The sequence below is a fragment of the Caloenas nicobarica genome, chromosome 1 (assembly GCF_036013445.1).
Source record: "Caloenas nicobarica isolate bCalNic1 chromosome 1, bCalNic1.hap1, whole genome shotgun sequence".
NCBI lineage: Eukaryota > Metazoa > Chordata > Aves > Columbiformes > Columbidae > Caloenas > Caloenas nicobarica.
The window spans coordinates 33,169,432-33,190,524 of NC_088245.1; the positions used below are offsets into that span (position 1 = coordinate 33,169,432).

The 21,093-nt window shown below is 39.2% G+C and overlaps 1 protein-coding gene across 2 annotated transcripts in view; it reads left to right on the top strand.

The window, feature by feature from the left end:
• TMEM117 (transmembrane protein 117) overlaps window positions 1-21,093 on the top strand; it is a 226,276-nt gene that overhangs the window by 95,784 nt on the left and 109,399 nt on the right. For both annotated transcript variants that reach the window (XM_065646940.1, XM_065646930.1), the window contains exon 4: window positions 7,485-7,584. In XM_065646940.1, coding sequence (XP_065503012.1) covers window positions 7,485-7,584 — 100 coding nt within the window. The remainder of the gene's footprint in view (window positions 1-7,484; window positions 7,585-21,093) is intronic.

Genomic DNA, 21,093 nt, shown 5'->3' on the forward strand with positions numbered 1-21,093 from the left:
GGATGGGAATATATTTTAAATCCTGTCCCAACTTGCTTGAAACACATTAATTACAACTGTACTTGTGATCTAATCCAGACTCCTATCTTGACCAGTGGCATCCATTCCACTTCTCTAAAAGTGAAGGAAAGGGAACACGTTATATGTGTTATAAGTGAAAGATGATACTTGTACAAGATGTGGAATCATAGAATCATAGGATCATTTTTTGGGGTTGGAAGGGACCTTCAAAGGTCACCTAGTCCAACCCCCCTGCAATGAGCAGGGACATCTGCAACTAGATCAGGTTGCTCAGAGCCCTGTCCAGCCTGGCCTTGAGTGTTTCCAGGAATGGGGCATCCACCACCTCTCTGAGTGTTTCAGCACCCTCATTGTAAAACATTTCTTCCTCATGTCTAAATTTGCCCTCTTTTAGTTTAAAACCATTACCACTTGTCCTGTCACAACAGGCCCTACTAAAAAGTCTGTCCTCATCTTTCTTATAAACCCCCTTTATATATTGAAAGGCTGCAATAAGGTCTCCTTGGAGCCTTCTCTTCTCCAGGCTGAACAACCCCAACTCTCTCAGCCTTTCCCCATTCCTCTGATCATTTTTGTGGCCTTCTCTGGACCCTCTCCAACAGGTCCATGTCTTCCCAGTACTGAGGACTATACAGCTTCTGTTACCCCTCAAAGGAGGCTGAAACACACTTGGTACTCTTGGAGAGTACCATTTACAAAAAAAACCTGCTGTCCTAATAGGAGTTGGTCGTAACTTTTGACTTTCATATTGAGAGTGGCAGTGAGACAGAATTCTCTAACTTGGAAAGGCATTGAACCAGTATCCCTTGAAATAGGGATTGGATGTCATGTGTTCCCTACTGTCTAAGTGAGGTGCATACACCTCTTCTACATTAACAGACAGAAATGCAATTGCTTCATTTTTCAATGGGCCTTGTCTTCTAGGCAGGCTTCTAAAACACTTCACAGATGGAAATCCACAGGCAAACCAAGTGGAGGAATAAACACTTTATGGATATCAATCAATACAGGACGTGAGCTAGAAGCCAGATGGCTTATTCCTGTGAAGAGTGAGCAGCTCCTGTACATGCCTGGCAGCAGAACTTTAAATGGCTTGGGAGCTTTAAAAGCCAAGTCCTCAGTGTAAGTTAGGCAGCCCTCAGACCTGTAGACTGATGAGCAGAGGTTTTCAGAATCACAGTTCTGTTGCCTGATTTAAAACAAAACAAAAAAAATTGCTTATATATAAGTTACCAACCAGTAATGTTCAGTTACAGCATCAGTCCGTCAGTCTCAGGTGTTCTGTACTGTGCCATGGATCTGTCTCACTATGGCTAAGCTGGTTTCGCATCCTCGTTTTGTTGCGTTCTTGGAGATTAGCCTGCTCAGCCTCTTGTGGCTGTTAACCTCTTTGTCATCTTCTCAAGCAAAATCACCAGTTCAGTGCCTCTTAGTTCTCTCTGTTCTAGTGCCATAGAAAAAGTTTCATCCGAGCCTCCAAAGCGTGCACCGGGGATGGTTAGGGGCAGTATGAGTGCCTGTTGTGCTCTTCATACTGTTTGTTGGTAGCTGTGCATTATGCCATTCTCGTTATTATCTGCCGACTTGTAGGACAGCAGGTCTTCTTGTCTCCATGCATCTTCCGGTTCCCTGTGGCTCTGACTTCCATTTCTGGCAGTAGAGGGGTAGCTTTTCAGCTGAGAAAAGTGCTACCAAGTGTCTCATTTGCCATTCTGTCATTTTAGAGTGAGAAATACGGATCAGGAACTGTATGCAGTCTTTTGTGTATGTTTTCATTAATGCTGACACTCTTTGCCTTTGCTAAATTAAGAGCAATGGAAGCTTGTGGTGCCGCATCTAAGCACATCTTTGCAGCGTGCGTGAACTCCCATGCTGTCAATTGTTGGTCGTTGTCAAAGCATTTCACTTGGCCAGGTGCAGCAAGGAAGATGAATTCCATATAGATAATCAGCTATTTAGGGGGCATGCCATATAATAAAACTGCCTCAGAAAAGCACATATCAGACTGCAGAACATGTGCAGACTTTTTGTCACTCAACATAAAAGATACCTAGGCCTCCCTCCTTTTCAAAGAGCCTTAAATTACCACTGTCTGTGGGTGTAGTTATTAGAGGCCCTGCACAGAACATGCCCCGTGTGCCATGTGCCAACACAGTGCCTTAGGTACTCTAGAGTGTATAAAAAGCCAGCTGAAGGGTATTTGAGGTGCACCACGGTTGCCAAAAAGGCACAAAAAGGAAACTAAAACCTCCCAAAAGTGGCTATGCTTTCATTGTAGTCCATGGAGACCTAGGGTTCAGTTTAGATGAATCTTCATTGTCAGATATGTCACAGGCCTTACGAGAGATCCAGATCTCTTTCAATTATCATCTGACGACCAGGATACACACACCCATCCTGCAGCAATATAAATCAAACAAATCCTTCACCCAGCATGTCAGCAGTAGTGTAAGGATGACTCATCCTCTAATCTGTATTGACTATTCTGACTAGGGCTCCATTGAGAATTTGGATCCTTGGCTTACACTTAAATTTAAGTGTCTAAATTTAAGTATCTAATTTCAAGCTATATCCCAGTTTTAGGTCCTTGTAATGGTCAAGAAAACATCATCTCAGCACTGAGTTTCAGCCATGACTTTTATTCCAGTGCCTAGAACAATGCTGATAGCACCACAGCGGCCTGTACATCTTTATCCAACTGAAAATCAAAAGTGTTTCATTTGCTTTCAGACTGTTCATCATTTTGGCAGCTACTGAAGTATCATCATTCTTTGAAAAAAATGCTCTGATATCTTCCTTTCTCTGAACAATTTCTCTTGGCTAGTGCTGTTGTTTCCCTCTTTGTTCTCTGCACACTCTGCTGCTGACTCTAGAAAAGCGATCAAATGCATTGGGCTCATACATCTTTTTACTGACTTGCTGCTATTAACTTACCTTTTGCAACAACATGAATGTAGACAGCACCTTATGATGTGATTTTTTGGACTCTGTTTTAGAACTATGTGTCTCAACCTTCTTTTGGTTCCTCTGTTTTGTCCTGTTCTGTCAGAATTGTGATCTACCTTCCATAGGCTGGCCTGCAAAGAGCAATTTCCCCGGCTTTGCAGCTTCCAGTTTTACTGTCAAAGGTTAATAATGGGTTTGTCCCAAATCCCAATTGCAAACTCATCCCTTATCTACAATATTCACAAGTATTGGGCCTTCAACCTTTAATTATTTACACTTATCCTGTCCATTTCTGAAGAGCTTTTGACTCTTGTTATGAGCTTTAACTGCCGTGTTTTTCCTCTCAGTGTTTTCTTAGACTGTGCAATTCATGCAACGTGAATGTACCTTGCTACAGAACATAAGTGTGGCAAAGCAAAATGAAGCCTTTTGACAAGCTATAGAAAGTCTAGGCTGACCATGACAATTAACTGGAACCCAACAGCTGTCAGCCCTTCTGCAAGGTGCAGACGTGGGTCCTAGCCAGGAAGCAGAGTTAATGAAAACTGCTCTAGTCACTAGCTATAGCCAGAAAAAAAGTGGGCATTTTTCCACAATAGGATTAATTTTACTTTTGATACTGCTAAAATATAGAACCCGGTAACATCATCAGGCAATCATGGCTTTTTTGAAAATTTCAGCTGTTCTCATTTATATTTAAACTAAAACCTGAAAATTAAAAATGGAGGGGTTTTTCATTTTTAGCAGCCAAATATGCATATTTTTAAAAAGTCGATTTCTCTTTGTGTTTTGAAATTAAAAGAAAACTGCAGAGAGCATAAAAGACACAGGATGCAATACTAATAGTTAATAAAATAGTTAATAAAATACCAGTGTATTTCTTTACTAAGAAGATGATGACTTCTAATAAGATAATGACAGTGCTAAAACATTTTTCTTGTTCCATAGAAAATTGTAGCTGTATTTCAATCAGTAAATGCACTTAAAATATGAGTAGATCATGTTTCTAAGCATTTCTTTATAACAATATCTTATTTTAACTCTAACTGAAGGTCTGTCAATTTACATATTTAATTTAGGCATTAATTACTTATAGACTACAATGCACAATTTATACTAGGCATCTTGGATGCTTTCATGTTTCAAATGTTCATGTTTCAAATTACAAAAAGGACTGTTAGGATGATCTGATAATTTCAAGACCTTTCTATGTATTTAAGTATTGTATCAACCTTATTTTAAGCCTTTGGGTACTTTTAACATTTGTAAAAACAAGTGGCTACATGGAGAATTTCAAATTCCATTTAAAAAAATAGTGAATGTCTGGTTTGATTCTCTCTTCTGCGTGTTAATACAGTAATAATAATAATTCAGTGACCAGTGACTTCTCAGCCTTTTTGGATAGCCTGTCTTGTGTGCACCAAGGGTGGCTGTGGCAGGCCCACTATATGAGATGGGGCTATTGGAGTTACCCATGTGGCCCATTTTTCAGGCGTGTTGTGCAAGCATTCGTTTAGTTTCTGTACATCTGTAATCACGTGTAAAGCATATCAGAATATATAACGCATATGGGAAATGGGAATAAAAAAGGTGAAAACTGTGGGGCTTTTGTATGTGTTTCACACTGATGAAAAAGATGAAGATACAGGTTGCTTTTGGGGACCGGTCCTTAAAACTGGCATATATTGTTGGGCTTTTTTTGTTAATGAGACACCCTCTTAAGGAATACAAACTTGATAATTTTTTGCCTTCATAGGTGCTATATCAATGGCATACCCAAGATTCAGGAATAAAAGGAATTCCAAATGTTTTCCCATTATAAAGAGGGTGGGAGAATATATCTGGGAGGGGTGTGCTCGCCTGTTCTTGCAATCTTCCCAGAAATCTGCTGGTGCCCTCTCTTGGGGACAGGGTGTTGGAACAGAGAGAATTGAGGCTGACCCAGTAGAACTGTTCTACTGTTCTTACATACTCATTCACAACACATCGAATTTAGAATATTGATGACCTTATTAACTATTAAGATAATTAATAATAGCTTGGATTTTTGTTTTTTAATTCCAGCAGAAAATCTGAGCCAGCATTTATGTGCTGTCCAACAGATGAAGAAAATCAGATGGTGCTCTTGTTAGCGACTGTTAGCTGAAAGGTCACGAAATGTGTACAATGAAAAGAGCTGTTAGGGTATGCCATTTTACATGTGTCATCAAACCGTTTAATGACATTAATACTTCTATTCTATGACATTATCTTGTATCTAAGAAGTGATACAATGATGTTCATGGATTTGTGCTAGCAGGATCCTCTATCTTGATCAAATATTTAGATTTTAATAGGACTGCCCCAGAAAGTGGGATCAGATTTCAATGATCCAGTTGCAGGGATATGGTCCATTAGCTCCTAGACATTACAACATTTGGTATACAGTGTTTCAAAAAGATGAACCCAAATTCAAAGAAATAAGCAATACTGCTTTGAAATTGGGTCCATCATTTTGAAACACCCTGTATAATATTGGTGAAGTTTGAATAATGGATAACACAATGTTCAAGGAAGTTGTTACATGCAACGGTGTCAGTTGTGCGCATGCTTAAATAGGCAAACATGATATCACAGAATGACAGAATCACAGAATGTTAGGGATTGGAAGGGACCTCAAAAGATCATCTAGTCCAATCCCCCCGCTGGAGCAGGAACACCCAGATGAGGTTACACAGGAAGGCGTCCAGGAGGGTTTTGAACGTCTTCAGAGAAGAAGACTCCACAACCTCCCTGGGCAGCCTGTTCCAGTGTTCTGTTACCCTCACTGAGAAGAAGTTTCTTCTCATAGTTAAGTGGAACCTCTTGTGTTCCAGGTTGAACCCATTGTGCTTTGTCCTATCATTGGTTGTCACTGAGAAGACCCTGGCTCCATCCTCATGACACTCACCCTTTACATATTTCTAAACATTAATGAGGTCACCCCTCAGTCTCCTCTGCTCCAAGCTAAAGAGACCCAGCTCCCTCAGCCTTTCCTCACAAGGGGGATGCTCCACTCCCTTAATCATCTTCGTTGCCCTGCGCTGGACTCTCTCCAGCAGTTCCCTGTCCTTCTTGAACTGAGGGGCCCAGAACTGGACACAATATTCCAGATGCGGTCTCACCAGGGCAGAGTAGAGGAGGAGGAGAACTTCTCTCGACCTACTAACCACCTCCCTTCTAATACACCCCAGGATGCCATTGGCCTTCTTGGCCACAAGGGCACAGTGCTGGCTCATGGTCATCCTGCTGTCCACCAGGACCCCCAGGTCCCTTTCCCCTACGCTGCTCTCTAATAGGTCATTCCCCAACCTGTACTGGAACCTGGGGTTGTTCCTACCCAGATGCAAGACTCTGCACTTGCCCTTGTTATACTTCATTAAATTTTTCCCCACCCAACTCTCTAGCCTGTCCAGATCTCGCTGGATGGCAGCACAGCCCTCTGGCGTGTCAGCCACTCCTCCCAGCTTGGTGTCATCAGCAAACTTGCTGATAGTACACTCTATTCCCTCATCCAAGTCGTTGATGAATATATTGAACAGTACTGGTCCCAGAACTGACCCTTAAGGCACTCCGCTAGATACAGGCCTCCAACCAGACTGCGCCCCATTGACCACGACTCTCCGGCTTCTTTCCTTCAGCCTGTTCATATAAGTAATGTTTGCAGGTATCTTGAAAACACAGATATCACTTGGGAAGTTAAAATATAATTACTATCATTATTGAATGTGTTAGCTCTTGAGGAGAATAACCTCTTCTTAAACACTATAAAAGTCTTTTAGCAAAGGATATGAGTATATTAAAAGCTCTCATGTTTTCACAAAGGGTTTAATTGAGCAGAAGTAACTTTACCTTCTTCAATGTCCTTATAGCATCCTGATGCACTTGAAAGTAGAGGTCAAATTATTGCGTGGGGTTTTAAATGCTATCTATCTGTTGCATTATTTAAGCAGAACAGAAATGCCCTTTTTGATTTAAATAAAATATATCTATGAAAATACATTGTATAAATAAGGAAACAATGAATTCTCACTGAAATTCTGCAAAGCTTGCTTGCACTGTTGTGTGACTGGTAAAAAGTCAAGTGGCTCATTTATCCTTTTAAAGAAAAAAAGAATTTCATTTTTCTTCATGAAGATTTTGCAAAGTCACTGATTCTGAGAATACTGCAATTCCATTTGTGCAAAAGAAGAGGTAAAAAGTTAAATAGTTTATATTTTCAGAAGCGTTACAAAATCCTAAAACCTTTGCCTATCATTATTTTAGCACCTTCAAAAGAGTCATGGCCTGTAAAATCAGATTCACATTTCCATTTCTAATTGAAATTGACTCATCCTGGTTCAGTTCTATGGCAAGACTCAGATCTAGCAGAAAAAGTGATTATGAAAGAAATGGGAAATCTTTCCACAGTAATCATAAATTTTGTCTCTTAAGCTATTTCTTTATAACTGCATTAAGCAAATGTGTATAGCTTACAGTGTGTGTTCTTGTTTCCACAGTGCATACATTATAACAGACTTCATGGGCATCAGGAATGAGAATTTTATGAAGGTAGCTGCAGTTGGGACTTGGATGGGAGATTTTGTCACAGCGTGGATGGTAAGAAACTTATTATATACATTTTTAAAGAAAAGAAAAGGAATATGTTTCTTGGTTTCAAGGGAAAAAGGAGAGGAGAAGAGAGAAAACTCAGTTTGTTGAAGTATTCAAGTGTTTCAACCCAGACAAGTAGAAAGTTAACAAAAGCAAAGTAGCATAATGGCAGGGTATTTAATTAGCTGCTAGTCCAGAAGAGTTTTGGTTAAAATATATCAGAGCAATATTCCATTTCTTCTGCTGTGAGTGGGAATTTTGCCATTGACTTCTGTAAGGACAGCACGGTGGCCCTTCTTTGCTGTGAAATAATATCATGACTTGCTATCTGGTGAAACAGTGAGTAACAGCTAGAGATAAACAAGTATAATGAAAACAATTTAAAAAGAAAAAAGAGTAACTGAAAGATGTGACAAAGAGAAAGCAAGCAAGCCATTTACACTCCAGAATTTGAAGGTAGTCTGTTTGATGTGAAACTATCACTTTAAGTTTGTCTCTAATTTAGGATTTAGAAGAATAAGGTTTTCATTTGGATTATAATTGTCATAAAGGTTCTCTCCTGAAATATGGACAACCCAAAGATCAGCTTAATGAAAGAGAAACAGAAAATGGCAGCCAACTGGGAACAAAATGAGCCATGTGCATGTTTTTGTTGTTCAGGAAAAGCATTTCTTAAACACAAAGTCATTAAAAGTTGGGGGTTTTTTTTAGTAAGATTAGGTTTTTATGGATAGTGTAGGTACAAATTTTAACAATTATGACTGTCACATTCATTTAAATTGAGGAAAGAAGTCTATGATTTTTAAGCTTGCAGAATTGGCTTCAATTAATCTATTTTTTTCCTGATGATTCATTGATACCTCTGTTTGTTTACTCAAAACAATCAAAATAATTTTAAAGGAGTTCATTAACACAGGGAACATTGCCTGATGGTGAATGTTTATCCTGTATCACATAAACACGGATGGAAAAGATCTCAGCACTGGATGTAGCTAGTGACTGCAATAATCTCTGACATAAGCAAAGAAACAGGCCAAGGGGGATAAATTTTGGGACTGTGGTATGTGTTAGGAGAAAACACTATATGTGTAGTTTCAAGCAGGAGTGACTGTAAGATGCCAAGTCTATAGTCTATAAAACTGTGGGAATAGTCTTAGAAGGGTCATCTGAGTTTCTGTCAATTTATCTTCTATCCTTGACACATTTGGAACATACTGTACAACAGACAGAAGGAAAAAAAAAGTATCAAGGATTTTTTCAGTATCATGTTCAGCATATGTCAGTGGCTTGTCCAAGACAAATTGTGCTCTGTGAAATGGTGGCCATGAAAAGCAGGTATGGAGCAAATCATCTGTACATATGTTACAGTAAGGACATTGCAGAACTGGCACATTGACTGCTGTCGACAATTAATGTGGATTTCTTGTGAATCAATAATAGCATTCATGGCTAATTCTGAATACCTTAATCTTGACCCTTTTATTTTTTTACGGGCTTCCAAAGCTTTATCCCACTATGGATGGAAAAACTATGCACGAGCTAAGCTGAGTTGAGTGGGGTCATGTTCATGGTACATACATAACTTAGAGCTCCAGTGATAGATTACATAAGAGTTGTACTACATTAGGTAACATTCCATTTTTTCAGTCCTTTTTTTCTCATTTCCTTGAAAAAAACTGTTACATGCAGCGCTATATAAACCGTGGAAATGGCTGGATTCAAGAGGCTTGAGAATCCTGATCCTTTTCTGTGTACTCAAAGCCCTCAGGTCTTTTCAGCAGCAGAGACACAATTGGATTGTGCCACAGCAGATTCCAGTGGTGGATGGAGTTATCACTGAAGAATGGGAGAGAGACAGAGAGACTGCAGAGGCTGTTTTGGAAGGGGAGGCTGTAAACTAGGCTGGTTCTATTGGTTTTCAGGAAGAGCAGAGTGCATGGGATTGGAGGGTCAATGTGTTTCAGGACATGCTTTGATTGCACAAGGAGAATTGAGAGGTGTGGTGGTTGGTATTCAGATCTTCAGAGCAGAAGAGAATAGTGAGTTTTCTTTCTGCAATGCAAATCTCTAGGCAGTTTATGAATCAGTCAATGGAAATTACAGTGTTTAAGGGCAAATAAGCTACAATGTCAGATAGAGAGGTAATAGTAATGGAAGAGAATGGACATGTATATTGGTACAAACCTCCCAGACAAGCTAACTTTAGCAATCTTATTCTATATGAAGAGGAGTTATCATGTTGTTTATAATATTTGAATTTGCTTGACTTTCTGCATGTCAAGTCCAACAAGGAATGGATATCAAAGTGACATGAGTCTTCTGTGGGATTATTATACTTTATGAAGTTCTCCAATTCTGTTTGGAATCCAGAAAGAAAAAACAAACCTGTAAAGGAACCTTCACACATCTTCCTGTTCACAGCAGTGCTTATACTTTCTAATGTTTAAGTTTCTGTAAAGAAGCCAACCATCCTTAGACTGCAAAGGAGCAGATGAAAAAGCAGATGTGGCCTTCACTTCATTGTATTTGAACCATACTGGAATTAAGATCTTATTCCCTACTTAATTGGAAACTTTGGAAATAAGCAGAAATAAAGCAGAACAGCTGGGATTCCATTTTAAAAATGAACAATCAATAAACAATAATATTGCCCTAGGAGAGCGAGGAGAGGCTTATTAAACCATTAGAGTGATTGAAATGGGAAAATATGTTTTGGATTGCTGTTTGGTTTGGATTTAAGAGGCAGAAGCGAGCCACCCCCATCAACACTTCCTAGCTCACCGACTAGTTTGGTGACAGGATCTGACTCAATTTGTAATAAAATCAACAATATTCTTTCCATTGTGTGTGATGAGAATGGGGCCATGCTATGGGTGCACAGGAGCTTCTCCTTCGTACCTCTGGACAGGAACTTCTGCTGCTAATAATCATCTTTGCTGAAATCTGTAGTAAGTGTTAGATGTTCTAAATAAGTCTGTGAAGAGGGGAATGGGTTCAATACACTAGCTGTCTTTGCACTTTTTCCTCTTTGAAACCAGGGAAGGATATGCTGCACCTGCTTTGACATGCTCTCCTGTTCTCATGAAGTGTCCATTCTGTTCTCATGGAGAGTGCTTTTGATGCAGACACCACAGGATTTGGCACAGTAGCATAGCTTTGAAAAAAAAGGTTGGATTACACCCAGACAACCCTATGAACAAGCAATTATGGGCTTCTTCTGGGAGAGTGAGCAGACTGAGGAAGGAGCTGATTCCAGGGTAGAATCTCTGATGATTAGAGTTGGGTGGCCTCCTGACCCTCTCTGTAAAAATGAGAAACCTGCTGCAGCTGTGTTTTTGTGAGGGACCTTACCGTGTATGGTAAGCCATGCTCAGAGTATACCTACAGAGTGGATGGCACTGGACATTGACACAAAGGGCAGAGTACAATCAGAGCCTCCTCTGTTCTTTGCAGCCTCCTGGTGAGGTGGGACAGCCTGCTTTCCTCCTTCTTTCCAGGCACTGTTGGCTTTTAGACCGTAAAAACTGTTGTTCTCCACTTTGGGTGATGGCTCTTTGGGCTCTCCAGAGATTACACGTTGACCCTGTGCTATGGATGGTACTAGGACCACATTGAGAGATTTGCTTACCAGCCGCTATTGCCATTAACATTAAAGACATATCCCTGCCTACAAGTCCTACATACATGTGAAGAGTCTAAATAGTAGAAGTTTATTACATCTTCCTTAGACCTTTCTTGCTAGGATTACCAGAAACTGAAGCAGGCAACTTCAGCCAGAGGCTGGCACTAATCTTTATAAATGTATCAGGGACTGATCCTCTTGATAGGAGATCCTATTCCCATTTACCTTCCTTCTGAAAGGCAATGTAATTAAGATTCCCTTTTCCCTCATTAATTGCTAGAGGGAACTCAGAATGTTTGAGAGATCATTGAGCATCGGAGACTTTACTGGCTCACATAATGAGAAACAATGATAAACTAAAGAGATTAGTTTATTATTCATCAAACTAGTATTTACAAAATCTGTACCGGTATGTTCTTTTTAACAAGGAGAAGCCAAGACTTCTCTCAGCACTTTACTTTAGCACAGTACTTGGCACAATGTCTTGGAGTATAAGCTGAATCATTGTCACAGTTCCTGGCTGTTCTTTCTGACACCTTTCCTTGACTTCTAGTTTGACTCTTCCCTTGCTTGGGACCATGAAGACTCCCAGGACCATTTCTGTCTTTCATCATCTTAGCAGAGGAATTAGTAGGAAGTTAGGAAGTAGTACTTCCAGTGTAGTCTGGATGTAAAGGTGACAGGTCACCACTTGTTACACTGACCCATTATCCAGCACTGACATAGACACATCCTATCCACTTGGATGGATGGATATGGAGGTAGACACCTTCTACCTAAGACTTCTCATCAGGACGTAGTATCAGGATTTCAATATCATTACTGAGTAATGAATCCACATCTACCTTTCCTCATTAGTGGAACTGGATAATGACCCTCATATACACAAGTTTTCTGGCCTTCTGTGAAGTTTCTCAGGCAAAAGAGTCACATTATTAGGTGATCATGCCTGCATATCATAACATATAACTTGTGGTGAAATACTGCTCCCCTCGATACATCTTATCTGTTCTTCTGTGAGAAGGATTTTCTGTTCTCTGAGATTTTTAATGTTAGCTAAAAAACTCCAGGAAATGTACTTATCTGGCCAAAGGGACCAGGCTTTCAGTCATATAATTCCAGAGGACAAGTCTCACACCATTATGTGTTCTGGCTTTGGTAGTTATGAAAGAAATAGAGTTTGTTCTGTTCTTTTCATTCTCACTTCTATATTAGGCAATTTTTGTCTTCATCCTCTGGTGAAGGAGGCTTCTGTATTTTCCCATTTTATGAGACTAACATGTCTTACATGGCTGGTCACAGTGTAGCTGCAGAGGAGCCTGTGGCTGGTTGATAAAGAACACTAGAGGGCTGAAGCCTGTCCGCATGGTCCTTGATGCTATTAAAATCAACAGCCGACAGGTTGAAGTGAATGGTTACTACCATGCAAACATAGAGTAAATCTGTAGACTCCTAAACCAGAACTTCTTTGTGTCATGTGCACCATGTTAGAATTCGGGCTGCATCTGAAAGAACATAAGAGTTGCACCTGGTCAGACCAAAAATCCATCCAACCTAATATCCTGCCTCAAACTGTGACTAAGAGCAGAAGCCTACCGGGACAGTGAGAACAAATGAGTCATATATGGTAGTGTCCTCTAATACTCTCTCCAACTGCATGCAGTTTTGTGTATATTGTAACTCTTGTCCTTGCCTAATCTCACCCTCAGCCCAAGTACTTTTTTAGCATCCACAGAATTATTCGGCTTCAAATTCCAGAGGTCACTGTTTAAGGAATCACTTCCTTTGCTTGTTTTAACTTGTTTCCTGCTAACCTGACTTGATGTCCTTAACTCTTTACTGAAGAGACAACAAACACTTCATCCCTGTCTGCTTTCTCCCTATTGTTTATGATTTTATAGACATATATCATAGTTACTGTAATTTATCCCTTCTTCAGGCTGATGATCTCTAGTAAGTTGTTTCTCATACACAAGCTGTTCCATGTATTTTATTATCTTTATTACCATTCTTTGCAATTTCTGCAGTGTTGCTATGCCCTTCTTCATAGGGAGATCACAACTGCCCGTAGTATTCAAAGTGTGAATGAAGTAAGGATTTTACAGTGATAGAATGATGTTCCCTGATTTGCTATTCCTTTCCCAATAGTGCCTAACATTCTTGGTGGGGAGGTGTTGCAAATATGTGGCACTAAGAGTATGTTTTCATGGTACTATATTATCATAACCTCAAGATCTTGCTCCTGAGCTATAACGGTCAGCTGAAGGCCAATCGTTTCATAAATGATCCTAGAATTGTTTAGCCTCCTGCGCATCACTTTGCATTCATCTACAAAGAATTTCATCTGCCATTTTATTGCCTAGGGACTTACTTCCATAAGAACCTTTCTCAGTTCTCCACAGTCAGCAAGCCATCATCCTTATTACTGTGCATAACTTAATATCATTATAAAGCCTTCTCACCTCACTGCTCACCCACTTTACCAGGTTGCTTAGGAATACGATGAATGACTGCATCCCTTGCACAAATCCCTGTGGAACTCTGCTAATGACCTCCCTCCATTGCAAGAGCTGTCTGACTAACCTATTTACCTTCTGTTCCCTGTCTTTTAACCAGTTATTTATCAACATAAAGACCTTCCCTAAAGCTCTGACTGTTGGGTTTCCATAGAAGCCTTTGATGAGGGATTTTTCAAAAGCCTTTTAGAAAATTCAGGTTAGGCTATTTCAACCACATTTCCTTTATCCATGTGCTTTGTTGACCTCATTCAGTAATCCTGTTCTGAAATATCCCCATTCCTGATAGCTACAGTGCCAGCCACTTAGCACTCCTTTCACACCCTCAGTGTTTTCTGCTGCCATTAAAGAGGTTTTCAGATAATGTTAGGTGGTCCTGAAAGTGCTGTCTGCATGAAAGACAAAAAGTCCCAGCTCAGGAGCTATGAGTGTGTGAAACAGTAACATGTTCTTGCACATAGCAGAAGGGTCAACAGAGCCTGAACATAGCTGTTAATATTATTGTGAGACAGAAACATCTCTGCTCATGGTAAGATCTATATTCTGAAGATGTACATGGATTATGTGTTTCAGAGAACATCAATCACAGATACATAACCTCTTTTTCCTGAAAACTTACATAGTCTATGGATCTCAGGCTGAACAGGCAGACTCTTAACAAGTTTTTTTAAGTTTTCATAGTTAAGTGGAAATTTTGAATCATAATTTTGGACATAGGAGCCTGTGTATGCTAGAGTCGTTCTTTGAATCAGGGCCCATCCTGACCATCTTGCTGAGAAACACCTTCTTTTTCTTTCCCTGCCCTACAGGCAGTAGACACAACCTAACTGCTGTAGTTTGGGATAGAAGCGTTCAACTGCTGCGAATGTATATGTGCTTAGCTCTCCATTTTGACCTTGTATATGCTGATGTGGTCTTTCTCTATAAATTTGAAGCATAATGGCCTAATACACAGTACAGTGTAGGGTGGAGTGATGTAGCACATGCATTACACTTTAATAAACCCATCATTTGATGTTGTCTCCTGATAGATACCTCATACCTGTAGATTATGCTGTCTGCTTTCTTCTTTATTAATTTTTGTAATAAGAATAGATGTTTACTTATTTCTATTAAAACATTTTTGATGGCTTGCAAGCGATTGGCAAGAGTTTTAACAGTATTTGGAGATATTTACTTTTGACTGTCACCATTGTGATCCTGAAAAATGGCATTTATTTGTAGAATAGGAGAACAAGCTATTGAATGATTTTGAAGTGCTTCCCTAGTGTCCATTAAGAGAGAAGATTATTCTTGTCCTCATTCGCTCTGAGACATAACTATCAATGTCGACATCCTAGAGGAATTAAGGATTCATTGCCGCTGTGCAGAAACTAGGTTGATTTACCTCTTTATTTTTATTTTATCTCATAATGTGTATGTGTTGTTAGGGCATGGTCAAACAAAGTGAGCAACTTTGATGCTGCAAATACTACCATGTTGCTGAAAATATCAGGCACACTAAACTGTTGCAGTGAAAATAGATAGAAAATAAAATATTAGTTTGACTAAAACATGAAATCCTTAGTACAGGGAAGGACATTGGTATAAAAATATGCTAAAATACACTGAAAGAAAACATAACATCATCATTAAAAATAATGTTTCTGGATTTTGTATGTAAAGCAAAAGAATAGACACGAATGTTCACTCAGATTTATGTGAGTCAAAATTAATTCTTCTGTTCAGGAAGTTCTGTTCAGCAAAGCATAGTATATTGTTTTATTTGCAAGCAGTGAAGAATCCACCATTTTGATGCACATTCCAAGATAGTTTGGAGAGTCAGAAATCTTGAATGACTGACACCTTTTCTAACTCATGCTTCTGTCGAAGATTGGGCATGACAATTCAGATTATGATCAGTGTCAATCTTCTTGATTGTTTCTATTCTGCTAACATATCAAATGACAAAATAAAACTTTAATTGAAATTCAGTGGCATCTGAAATACTGTATAGCTAACAGCTCTGCTGAACTTCAGTAGTGGAAATGAAATTAAACGATGAAGCATGAGGTGGAAGGAGCAAAGCAGATGACACGTTACTAAACTCGTTTGCCAGTACTGCGACTAATAACATCAGTGGTGGCAACGTGTTTCTTTCCATTCAGAGAAGATGGCACAATGCCAGTTGCCCTTTTTGTTCTTCTGTGTTCCTGTTGTCTTATTTTCATTTCTCATCTTAAGGGCCAGACCAGGTGCAGAGCCATTCTGTAGCTGATTCTGTCTTCAGGTGATAACCCACACGTAAATTAATTGACACAACAGCTGTTCATATACCCAGTCATACCAGTCCTGCTAATTTTGTATTTTCAGTTGTGTAGGGCATGAATGTGCTCACATCCTGCTCTGCTTCACGCCATTTACTTAGTTACATAAGGTGGAGTGTGCCTGGTGTCATCCGAGTTCATCCAATCATCCCATCAAGTCAGATTGCACTATTATTTATTCATTGATTGATGGTGTAGCCATCTGTTCATGTGCTCTAGATTATAATTATCTGCCATTTCAAGCTTGATCTTTTTTGTATTACCCTGTTACCTTGTCATTTGAATTCTGACCAGGCATTGCAAGAGGCGTTACTTGATCCCTGTCTGTTTCCCATCCGGTGAGTTCCTTCAACTCATCATCACAGCAGGTATCTTTGTTGATAACCATTTTCTGGGCTTTAAAACTTGCTATATCTAGCAATAAAAGGCTCAGGATTTTCTTCTGAACAAGGCCACAGCCAGCTCTACATCAGAGCTTAAGAGTAAGAATTGGAAGCCCCAAAGTATAAGACATATCTGCTCTTTTGTGCTGCCATGGTCTTGTAGCAGTAGTATAAGTTCACATATGAACCGAATACTTTGAATAGTTATGTGTCTGGTTATTAACCTAGTTTTACTCTTTGGAAACGGCAGTTATTTATATAAAAACAACACTTAGTCTGACAATATTTTCTTGTTCTAAAGAGGACTTAACAGAAGGGCAGAAATGATAGTAAGTAGAGAAGATTGTAGATATCCTCCAGAAACTGAAATTCTTAATTAGTTTCCTGGTTGTTGGAAAAGAGGAGGAGATAAATTTTTAGTGTTAGTTTTCTAATTAGCCTAAGTTAAAGACAACATATATGTGTTATCTGTGTGCACACTGTTCTTCCATAGTTTTGGGTGTAGGATCGTGGAAAAAAATCCGACGAAGTACACTGTTCAAACAAATTCAGGAATTCAGTATTGGAGAATACCACTCATTCATCGTATCTGCTGTCCTGCATCCTGCAGTGGTCAGCGTGATGCTCACAGTTAAAGTTAGTGCGGTGCCCTCGTAGACTGTCTGGGAGGGTGAAGAAGACAGGCAGTAAAAGAGGGTGCAGAGGTACATTTTCCATGGAGCCTTCAACTGCTAGAGCCCCAGCTACTGTCACTGGGGGGCCACTGCAGGGCTTGTTTGCCCCGTCTGCCCAGCTGAGCTTTTCATGTTCAAAGTAGGGAAACAGTTTCCTCCTGGGAAGAGACAGAGGTGAAAACTAAATGGGATAGGAACAAGGTGTAGCTGTTCTTCGCTGGAGTGAAGTAAGTGGAGCACAGGCAGATTCTGGAGGAGACTCAGGAGGTGCAGGAAGGTGAAACAGATATTTGCTGTTTAGATGCTACAGGTTTTGTGTTGAATGCTCTAACACACACTACATTCCTCCTGAGAATTCAGAACTGTGATTAAAAAGTGAAGTCAAATCTCTTTTCTTTTCTTGGTGTCATTTATTGTGTGATTTTGTGATATTATAAAATTAAAACCAGTGATATCTCTTGTGAGGATTTCTGAGATAACTCTTAGTGTATAATAAGATTCTGTGTTTGTTAATGCATTGTAATTGATGTCATTATTAAAACACAAAAAGCCTTTTTCTGACTTAATTTTCATAGCATTCCCTTACACCCTCCAAAAGCCCTTAAGAACTAAATAATGTGGAAAGTAGATCCGTCGGGCAGGTGAGAATTCTGCAAAAGTGGTCCAAAAATCCGTGGTGCCTTGTCCAGGGAACCTGTGTGGGCAGAGCGTGCCTCACTGATTTCACTATTCGGTGATGGTTCTGTGGTGGCTTTTCCCATGTTACATGTGCTCCTGTGTGCAGGGCATAAGGAACTGGACTATTCCAGACAGATGAGGAAGAGGAGCTAGCAAGTCAAGAACTAGTGACCTAGACAATGGTATAGTGGTGTGCTTAGAAGTTAAAGTGACTGTCTTCTGAAAGCAATAACCATGAAACTGAGGCCTAATACTTGCTTCCTTTTTTTCTCAGACTTATTTGTGCATTTTATTCTGACAATGAAGTTTCTTTTAATTCCAGAACAGTAATGATATCTGTTCTGAAATATCCAGTGTTCTGAGATGTTTTAAAAATGCATGAAGGATCATGTCAAATATTAATGGGAGACATTCTGTTCTCCAATTTTTGTAGGTGAAAGATACGGCTCTATCTTTTTCAAAAGTCAAAGTGTAAGGGAGAAGACACATTTTCCTGCAACTCAAATCTTGTCCAATTGATTTGCTTTGAGGCTTCAATTAGCCATACAGTTAGAAATTAGTGAGACTGGCAGTCCTATATTTTCTTTCCATCTTTATCATGCTCTCTGCTCTCTTTTGTGTAGAACTGTATATGCTTCTTGATGGTATTTATGCAGCAGATCTTGACATATCCTGGTTACATGTATTTAGAACCTCAAGTCAGAGTATCATGTAAATTAAAGTAACCATGCAGCAATTCTGCATTCTGACATGAAGTACTCCTTAGAAATGGTGTGAATGAGTGGGTATCAGAAGTGTTGCAGAAGTGGGACTCTAGAAATAACATGTTCTTACTGAAGATCTTTGAGTACAGATGGCAAATGTGTAAATTGTTGAAGTCTCTGAGATGGACACTTCCTCCCTGGAACAGTCTGGTTCTGCTTGAGATTGCAAGCACAACCTTTTTCAGTGACTGGCAGAAGAAAATAATTTTCTTGCTGGAAGCAAAACTGAAGCCATTATCTCAATAAATCTACCGAGATGTGCAATGAGAAACTCTATAATGGAATGGGAAGAGGTTGCTTCATAAGTATTATGAAAGAAATATTGAACTGACCATGCAAATTCAGCTAAAGATCTTCAGTGGATTAAATATATGGTGAATTAAGACCCTCTGCATCCACAGAGAGAAATTAGCAGCAGATGGCAGTGGTACACAGCAAAGCATTTCTTTAATTCTGAATTCCTTCAGGGTCTGTAGGATGAACTGTTAGAAACTCTGTAAAGGGAAAAGAGAAAAGAAGGATGTTTTATTATGAAAAAGCATATAAAAGCACACTTGCCTAACAAAATGATGTGTAAAATCCATACTTCTCTACAAGGGAGACCATGGTTGAAACTGGTATACTAAAAGAGAAGAGACTATTGCTAGTCTTAAACTGCATTACTTTGAGGGATGGATGTTCATCTGAGAAACTTTATTATGAGGTTGGAAGAAGCTGCAGATGCATCTGGTGTCTGCTTCCCTTCTGTATAGACTTTTGTCTTATCTTTTTATGCTTTTCATTTCACATTCCCTAGAGTGTAATCACATAATTGAAATCAATGATAAATTCCTATTGTCTGGATTTCATCTCTGATGCTGGTTTGTAGACAAAATATATTTAGACTATGGTCAGAAAGAAATGGTTTAGATGCCCAGGTTACCAGAATACCATTCATTTTGTGTTGGATTATACCTAAAAATAAAAGAATGTTATCCTCACAGCAGCTACAGCACCTTGAAAATGGTATCCCATGTTGCCACGGGTTAACTCACACATTCTGAAGATCGATACAATATATCAGAAGACCAATTAAGCAAGTGCTTGTGTAAATACAGTGCAGAATTAATTTTCCTGTGTGGTACTGCATAATATATTAATTTGTTGTAATATGGTGTGAGAAGTCTTCTCTTAATCCACCTTGCTAAAAAATAGTAGAACACTGCATCAAATTGTGTGAGAATCCCTGACTTGTAAGTGAAATCGCTAACTCTACCCTGTAGGTGCAGAAGATGTCGGTAATGCTGAGCCTAAAATGGGGAAATATTAGGAACTGTCAGAGTGAGACTTAGGATGCTCTAGCCAGAAGGTCAGATTTTTGATATCCATACTTGTGATTGTGCTCAAGAAACACTGAAAAATCAACATGTTCAAGCACAGTTTCTACACAAAACAGACAAACAACAACAAAACAAACCAAACAAACAAAACCACAAATAGGTCAGCTTCCAAAAGCTCTTTGTTGGCAAAACCCAAGTCTAACTTCGGTGTAATTCTGCTGACTTCAGCAGACTTCAAATACACAACTGCTTCTTAGAAAACAAGATACTAAAATTTAAAGTTTCAGTGGATTTGAATTAAAATTCATTATAAAACTTCATTTAATAAAAGGCACTTGGTAAGATGAGCCTAATCTTTTCATGGTCTCTTTTTATTGTTATTTCACATTACTTGAAATGAGTACTTCAAGTACTTTTTAAAATGGATAGAAAGATTGTCGAGTTTCACTTAAACTTTCGTGAGTACCTTTAAAACCTCCATTAAAAAGCTATTTTTATAATGTCTTACAGTACTATGCTTCTCCAAATCACGAAAGAAATCACTGCCTCCTACACTGGCACTAATAAAAAAGCATTTGTATTTTGCAGACATTAGGGACTGATCTTTATAGCAACTCATGGAGATGGGTATGCTAATATCCCCCTGTTTAACAATAGATAACTGAAGCAAAGGAAAAGGGAAGACATTAAGCTTTTCAAGGTCAGATTAATCAGGTGTTACCCACAACTTCCAATAGAGTTACACTGACCTTTACATTTACTGTAAATGATAACAAAAAGATTTATTTGAGACAACAGATTCTCAGTCCTTACATCTTGCAGTTGAAAATGCTTTGGTGCTTGTCTGGGTCATGCAGGGAATTGGTGATGGAGCTGACACAAGAACCTGCTGTATTTGTCCCATACTGTTTTCCTCAAATCTTTAAGTGAAATTGTTTTCTTTATTTCCATTGATGGCAGCATTCCAATGTATCTAAAAGGTATCTGTCTCTGCAAAGACACTGAGTAATTTCTTTTATGGAAAATTGGAAATGGCATGTAAGCACACTGGGGATACATAAAGGTAAGGAGCTGCTCTGGGTTTTTATTCTAGCTGGTGATTAAAGAATATTATAAGATTTCCCCTCACCTGTATGTAGGTGAAGCAATGCTTCCAAGCAGTGGATACCCTGGGCTGTGTTTCCCTTTCTCCTGGCTTCAGCTGTGTATGAACCACAGAATACACATTTTTTTCCTATGAAGGTTTGTTCTGC